This window comes from Oryx dammah, unplaced genomic scaffold (assembly GCF_014754425.2).
Source record: "Oryx dammah isolate SB20612 unplaced genomic scaffold, SCBI_Odam_1.1 HiC_scaffold_559, whole genome shotgun sequence".
Taxonomy (NCBI): domain Eukaryota; kingdom Metazoa; phylum Chordata; class Mammalia; order Artiodactyla; family Bovidae; genus Oryx; species Oryx dammah.
In genome coordinates, this window is record NW_024070718.1 from 2,517 (window position 1) to 10,449 (window position 7,933).

The window sequence follows — 7,933 nt, forward strand, 5'->3', positions numbered from 1 at the left end:
AGGTTGATTGCCCTGCAACCTCTTTGAATGAATCAGAAATAGTCATGAAACTAGGAATAATCTGGATTTTTCCTGCAGAAATGGTGGTTGTAACATTCTTAGAGACTTCTACATCCCAGGAGAAGCCAGAAGTCACCCCAGGCATTCTGAGAGACAGTTTTCAGGTGACACTTCAGGGACTCACTCCAAAGTGGTCACTGCTTGGTCCTGATGTGGTCCAGGCTGCAGAGAGGGTTCATATGAGTTGTTGGAAGAGATGGCCCCAGGGAGGGGCCTGGAAGGATAACACGTAAGTTGAAGAAAGCAGTGTAGACCTGTGGGAGGGCCAGTAAGGGCCAGGCAGCCAAGCCACATGTCGCCATGCCCCGCCCCCTCTTTCCCACTCCAGGACATCCTCAGTCTGTGCCCCCCCCCCATCTCTACAGGCAGCTCCGCGTGGAGGAGGAGGACACGGCACTCTGGTCCCCCACATGCTCTCATTGGAGTTGTGGATGGCCCAGAGGCATGGAGCAATGCAGCGGCCCCCTCAGCACCTCCCTGGGCCCAGCCCGCTCCACTCTGCACATCCAGAGGTCAAGCCAGAACGGCCAGAGCACCTTCCTGCCGATGGTGCCCACTGTCTTCATCCTTCTCTCATTGAGGAGGATGACTTTATTTCAGCACAAGACAAAGACATTGACTTGGTCTCCAAAAGAACATTTATTTCCAAATTGAGGCCACAGAAACAGAAACTCCCCCTCCTGGACCTCTGACACTCCCATCAGATAATTCCTCAGCCTCCACAATAAGACGCCTCTTTGGCACATAAACACTTCTAGAGAAACCTCCGTCTGGGGGCCCAGTTGAGCCTCCCGTTCACAGCTCAACATGTTTTAAGTGTGGTGCCTTCTTTGCTGCCTCCCTGGACAGAAGCTCGTTCCAGAAAGCCACTTCCTTGTCTTTCAGCTTCTCGGCTGCCCGAGTGTTGACACCAATCTGAAGGTACCCTTCTTTATGATCATATACTGGCCAATGGGGAAGCCCCTCCCCATTGGGGTTCCTGAAACAGAATCAAATAGAAATTCACCTAAGCAACAGTGTGGTCCCAACAACCCTCTGAGTTTGTCAGCGATCCTGTGGCTTCATTTCTGCCAAAGGCTCATATGCCTCCAGAGACAGGAGGCTGACCATGTCCTGGGCAACCCAGTCCATCACGGGGAGCTCTCATGTCAGAAGTCACAGGGCCGGGTGTTTGACCATTGCACATTGGAAGCTTCCCCCACCCAACAGACACTCCCTGTCCCTTCTCAACCCTACTCCATCTCTGCCAGCAGCTCACCCATTCCGAGCAAAGTTGGCCCAGAATTTCATCACCATCTTGCTGAGATTGATCTCTTCTTCTGAGGCACCATCTGTGGGGAGGAGACAAAGCCACTGCTGCTCAAAGTGTGGTTCATGGGCAACAGAAGCACTTGAGAAATTGTTAATAAATTCAGAAATGGGGGCCTTACTCCAGACCTACTGCGTCTAAACCTGCATCTTGGGTAATTCAAGTGTACTTTAAGCTTGACAGTTACCGACTGAGGCTGGGCTCAGTGAAGGGCTGCGGTCGATCCATAAGCTGACTGCCTTGTCTTCTGTGCCCACCCGACTGCCCTTCCCCCTTCAGCGTTTCAGGGACAAACCCCAGGGTTGCTGCTAGACTAACCCCACCTCCCAGGATGCTCTCCTTTGGGCCTTTTCTCAGTTTCCTTCACCCATATATGTTTTCACAGAATCTGACGAATAACCAAGCTGCAAGATCCTCAAATAGTTATCCATCAGAAAGTGTCCAGAAGCACAGCCCTAGAGTGTGTCACACAAAAGCTGTCTGTTAACTGTTGATGGTGAAGACATTAAAGACATTTGTGAGAGTTATTCCTTAAAATATTATAATGTTAAAGATATTTAATTTAAAAAGATACGAGCTTTAGATGGATGGTTGGATATACAGTCAAGGTTCACTCGCACTCTGATGTGCTCTTGTGAGTGTGGCATGAATAATGGCCTTCTAGCCCTGAGCAGGGCCTGTGGGTGACACACTCCCGTCTTGCTGATGCCCAGGTCTGGATTCTAGAGTGACCATGGGTGAGGGCACAAGGATATGCATTCTTCATCATGTACGGTAGAACAACAACAACAACAAATGGTTGGGGCCCTTTGTCCTTCCACCCTGTTATGGTGAATTCAGGAAACTAAGAACTGCAGAGAAGGAGAAACTTGCCCAAGGTCACCAAATCAAATCTCGGACCAGGAGCTCCTAACTCCAAGTTTATAGTCACCAAAAGGCCATCACCTTTCAGAAATGGAGCCCCGAAGACAGAGAAGAGCTCATCCCCATGGTCCCCTATCACTGTCTTGGGTTTCAGCTCTGATGAGAAGCTTGGGCGATACTGAAACTCATACATGTAGGTGGGGGCTCCAGCATCTGGAAAACAAGGATTCATACATGGTTCATTTCAGCAGACACACAACTGGCTAGTATCAAGGGCTCCAGGGGGCCATGAGCAGTCAGAAAATTAGGGGCACGCCTGGTCCTGAGTGAACAACAAGAGCATTAATAACAGCTGCCCACTGTGAGAACCAGCTGTGTGCCAACCTTGTGTGTTCCTGCACCAAGACCCTGGTTATTAGCACAGTAGAGAATAAAGAGCTTGGAAAAACTTCTATGAGTTGCTTAAGGGTACATTGGTGGTAGAGGTGGAACTACATTTGAACCAGTATTTATTCAATGACTGAGCAAATGAATGAATAAATAAATGAATGTTGAAACTCTGGGGAAACTGATTTAAAATAACTATCATTATAGAGGCATCGGGTCAATTCATATAAACCTCTTTGCCCTGATGCATTCTCACTCCAGAACATCTAGATACATACAGTTTATGTCCACAGAAACACATTTCATTGATAGCAGGCTGCTTTTCATTCCTGTGGAGAATACCTGCAGCACAACAGGTGCTTTCAATTCCGTCTATTTTTGAGCATTTCAGGCCAAATGTAGTTAGTATTGGATGTATCACTCTCAACAGTTTCCACGTACGTGTTTGTGCTGAAGGCTGGGCAGGAATCAGTGAAGGTAGAATGGTGGTGACCCTCTCTTGCCTATTGTCCAGGACTCACCTCTGTAGTAACGGGCCACATTCACAGATGGGACCCCAAATATCACATCTGCTATCAAGTCCAGGAACAGGTCTTTCTTTTTGACAGGGTCGTCTGTCCCTCCTAAATACTTGTCAGTGGCCAGTGGAGCCAGTTCCTCAGGAATGCTCTGAAATAGATCAAGTGAAAGTGACCACTGTTAAAATTCAATACAAGATAGAGACCAGACTTATGAATTATCTGTGCAGACAAAACCATTTAAGCCATCAGAGCAAAACTAACTCTCACTTATTTCATGCACCTAACCAAAACCTAATTTAGGTTATTTTTCTGTAAAGCCCTCTGACAATCACAAAATAAACTTAAGTCATCTCCCTAAAGTGGTATGAGAGAATCACTTTTTACCATTCCCTTGACACCTGAAAAACTCTATTGTAATAAGCAACCACTGAAAAGGTGAACAACTTCCTCATTTTTACTTTAGAAGCCTTGCTGTAACTTCATGTCCTCAAACCTATCAGCCTTTGAAGTTGGAATCTCCCAGAGAGAAAAGTGGTGCTTATGTACAATAGATTCTTCCTAAATATTATTCATTCACTTGGTGGTTTTCATTTTGCTACTTCTCAATTTCTGATCTCACCACCCCTGCACCTCACCACCACAGCATCTCTTGTTTGGTTAATGGTGAGCCTTTTAAGCCCACTTGAAACTTTCCCCCACCTCTCAACTTGAGTAATAATAAGAAAAGTAGAAAAAGTGGATCAGAATCCCCCAGCTCCAGTCTTCATTCTGCCATTAATTGCTCTGCAACTGGGGACAAGCTTCTGGCCCTCTTTGGGGCTCTACCAGTTCCTGTGATTCCTAGAGTCTTACAAGGAGAGGATAGGACTGCCACAGGAGTGATGTGGCCGTCTTCTGGTCCAGCTTGTCTTCAGACAGAGGGTAGCCCATGAACTGTTAAAACAAAGGTTAAACAACTGTGAATCATTAAGCAATGGCAGGAAAAACCCAAGAGACCAAACCAATGCAGACTTAAGGTCATTTTGTCATGTCTTGATGGGCATGGCTCTTTGATGAGTTGGGCAAAACCAATGAATCAAATGAAATTTATATCTAGAGATCAAGGAGTGCAAGGAGGATAAAGTAATTGTTAACGGAAGGTGCCCCAGTCTTTGTGTGTGTGTGTACAAATAATTAGTCTAGAGTCCCCACAGTAACCATCAAGACAGAAAGGGAGGGTTTCAGCCAGCCTAGTGTTGATGTGGAAGGCTCTGGGGCAGATGACAGAGACCTCCACAAATACCCTGCCTGTGTCAGATAACTGAGAAAGCTCCAAATCCTGCCATTAGGACTTTGGTCCTTTGGTAAAACCTCTGAAATTATGCTGAAGAACCACAGAACTCTGCACATAATGACTCCATCAAAACTCTGTCCTAAGAGACTTGACCAAGCTCCAGGACAGCTTCAGGGAGCTTAAGGCCATGTCCCCAGGATGACCTCAGGCCCCCTTAAAGAGCTCTGGGCTGCCAGGAGATTTTACTGTTTGTTCAAGCCCAAACCTGGTGATAGGCAGGTGGGTCCACGAACCCCTTCTAAATCTTTTCTTTGCCCTTTTAGATGTAAATCTTCCACCCCAAACTGTTTCCTCAAGGATCTGAGAGCCATCTTTATGAAAAACAAACATTCAGGGATAATTCTTGCTCTCTCCTCCAGTCCCTGTGAGATGATAAAGGCCTAACTTCAGTGGGGGTCTTGCTTCTACTTACACCACTCCCTCCTGTCATAAAGGCAGGAGTTGTTTCTTCTCCATAAATGCCAGCTGACAAATCCAGGGAGCCCAGTCACACAGACAATCTGCCCCGCCTCACCTATGCCTTAAAGAGGCTCCAGGCTTTCATTTCACGGATTGGGTTCAGTTCACGATGGATCATTTCCCTCTAGCAGGGATATAATTGAATCAAATCTGTTACCACTTCAACTAGTGTCTGGCTTTGTTTATCTCTGTCAGAAGGGAAAGCCCTTCTTAACTTTTAGAAGTCAATTTTAACTCAGGAGGAAGCAGGCTCCTCCCACTCTTTCCAGTGAGATGAGTGAGAGCATGGGTGAGGTGGGGGTAATTTATGGAGAAAGCATGAAAGCAGCAAGCCCAAGGTGAGAGGCTGCAGGTTCCAGGCCCCACTCTGTTTTACTCCCGAGCCCCTTCCCCTTTCCAGGCCTTGGGTTTTCATCTGCTCAGTGATTGGAACTGACATTTCAGGATCCATGGATGGGAGGACAATTAGAGAGTGTGTGGGAACATGGGTCCCCAGAACTGCACCTCCCAGATGACAGTGTGGACCATCAGAGATGGTTTCCATAGAAATGTCAACTTGTATGAAGGGGACAGCTGGCCTGGTCCTAGAGAGAGGTCTGTGACCAGAGATGGGAGGGTGATGTGCTGGGAGACAAGTCTACAAGGCCTGTGCTTTCTCACCAGTGGAATAATCCAGCCAAACTCTTGCTTGTTGATTCCCACCATGTAGGGAACATTGTTGAAATTCTTTTCAGCCAGCATCTCTTCGGGCATCTTTGGCAGCAGCACTCCGTCAACCATGGTGGGCAGGAAAGGATGGCTCTAGGGAAGAGAGCGAGGGAGTGTCTATGCTTCCCCTTCCAAGTCACATCTGTATCCCCCTCTCCACCTGCTGGAACTCAAGGCCAGTATCACACACCTGGGTGCCTGTGGGTGGTGGCCACACACCTGGGTCCTAACAGAGGGGGCTAAGTCTGCAGATCTGAAAGGGCTGAACTCTGACGAGGGGACAGCAGTGGTCATGTGATGGGGACAGATCGCCACTCAAATCAGTATGAAAATATATAATATAATGTGCATTTAATTTGAAGTGTACATGGTAATATATCTACATGCATTTCTCCATCTACAGTCCTTGCAAGCATCTCTTTACAGGAAATTACCCTCAGCAGGAAGTCCCTTTACTTTGGTCACTTTAGCAAAGCACCAACTTTTAAACCAGGCCCCTCTGCCATGCTCTATTCATCTCCAGCCCAAGCACACTTTTCAGATCTTTTAATCACACAATACCTTGCCTAACTTTTTGGTCCTTCCCATAGATCAAAGAAGTAGCAATGAAGAATAAGTAATTAACAGATGACCAGGTCTCCTCCCTAACTTCCCCTTTAGTAATCTCCAAAGTAAACTGTGTGAACAAGATGATATCTAGAAGAAGATCATGAGGAATCAACAACCTGCATATGAGTCTGCAGACAGAGGTGAATGGCAACCACTCTGACCTCCCATCTCAGTGGCGAACTGAGATTACTTCTCTGTTGCTCTTTAAAAAATTTCATGACCAGGGATTTGCCTGGTGGTCCAATGGTTAGGAATCAGCCTTGCAATGCAGGGGTCTTGGGTTTGATCCCTGGTTGGGGAACTAAGATATCACATGCCTTCAGATAGCTAAGCCCACGCACTGCAATTTACTGAGCCCATGTACCACAACTAGGGAGAAGCCTGCATGCCGCAACAACAACAAAAAGATTCATGGCCAAACAGAAACCTGGGAGGCGGTTTTGGGGGGATGCTGACTTCGCCGTCTCCCCAGATTGCTGCATTCTGATTAAAGTCATCTTTTTTTTTTTACGATTTGTGCATATGTATTTGATCTCATAACCAGTAAGGAGCAAGACCCCTGATTGGTTCGGTAACATTCTTCATTATTCGTAGCACTTAAGTTCTGTAAAGTCACCATGACTCTGATTTAGGGACTGCTCTGTCACTTCAACAGGGGAAATATGGGACCAGGTTCTGAGCCTCTGGTCACATTTTCTCAACCTTATGTTGTGTATGTTCATGTTTAAAGACACCTTATGTAATATACATTTCTTACAGACAATTAGTTATGTGTACTATTTGTTGATAATAAAACACCAACCAACAAGGCCTCAATGTTTTCTCAGCCCGGGGAGACTACTGTTGGAGTTTCCTGCGTGACTGGGAGGGGGTGGTGTCCTGAGGACTGATTCATGGCTCCTTTCCCCACATGCCTGCAAATAGAGTGACTTGCACAGCCAGTCAACTTCTGCAGCCCCCCAGGAGATAATCTGGGCTCCTCGTGAAGGCTCCTGAAGAGCCCCTTACCCAGTCATCTCCACTGCCCACAGTGGAGGTTTCTCTTTCACCTTCTCCCAACAGGGCATTTTTAGGAATGTAAACAAGACCAGGGGCTGGCTGGGGACAGGGACACAGAGTTCAAAACTGGGGGCATTGGACTAGGAGTCTGGGAAACTGGTTCCAGTCCTATATCTGGTCTTCCTGGCTGTGTGACCCAGGCAGGGTCACTGCCCCTCTCTGGGCCTCAGCAATATAAACACAAGGAAATACCATGATTCTACAAAGAAGAATTATTTCATTCTTTCCTTTTCATTAACTGAAACTTAAAGGTGTCAAGTGGAGAAGGAAATGGCAACCCATTCCAGTATTCTTACCTGGGAAATCCCATGAACAGAGGAGCCTGATGGGCTACAGTCCATGGGGTTGCGAAGGATGGGACTCGACTTAGCGACTGAGCAAAGGTGCCAAGACTTAAAACGTGTACTCAAGAAACCAAAGGTCCTTACCTCTGTGGGGTCTCCGTGTAAATTGAAAGTGAAAAATTTCTGTGAAGACAAAGACAGAGGTTGTGGTGAGGAGGCTTCCTGGGAGAAAAGCTGACCTCTGTGAGCTGTGCCAAAAGGTACCAAGTGCTCCCTTCTGGCGCCACCCTGGCTGGGCTGACAGGAAGCGGGCAGGACACCCTCCCCCGGGCACCAGCAC

At 47.1% G+C, this 7,933-nt stretch overlaps 1 protein-coding gene across 1 annotated transcript; it reads right to left on the reverse strand.

The window, feature by feature from the left end:
* Window positions 1–680: 680 nt before the first annotated feature.
* Window positions 681–7,929, reverse strand: LOC120859322 (liver carboxylesterase-like; the record flags this gene model as incomplete). The annotated part of the gene is made up of 7 exons (XM_040235466.1): window positions 681–1,039; window positions 1,319–1,391; window positions 2,315–2,446; window positions 3,142–3,289; window positions 3,994–4,074; window positions 5,594–5,734; window positions 7,738–7,929. Coding segments are annotated over 7 exons (951 nt in total), but the record flags the coding sequence as incomplete, so codon positions are not given.
* Window positions 7,930–7,933: the final 4 nt, after the last annotated feature.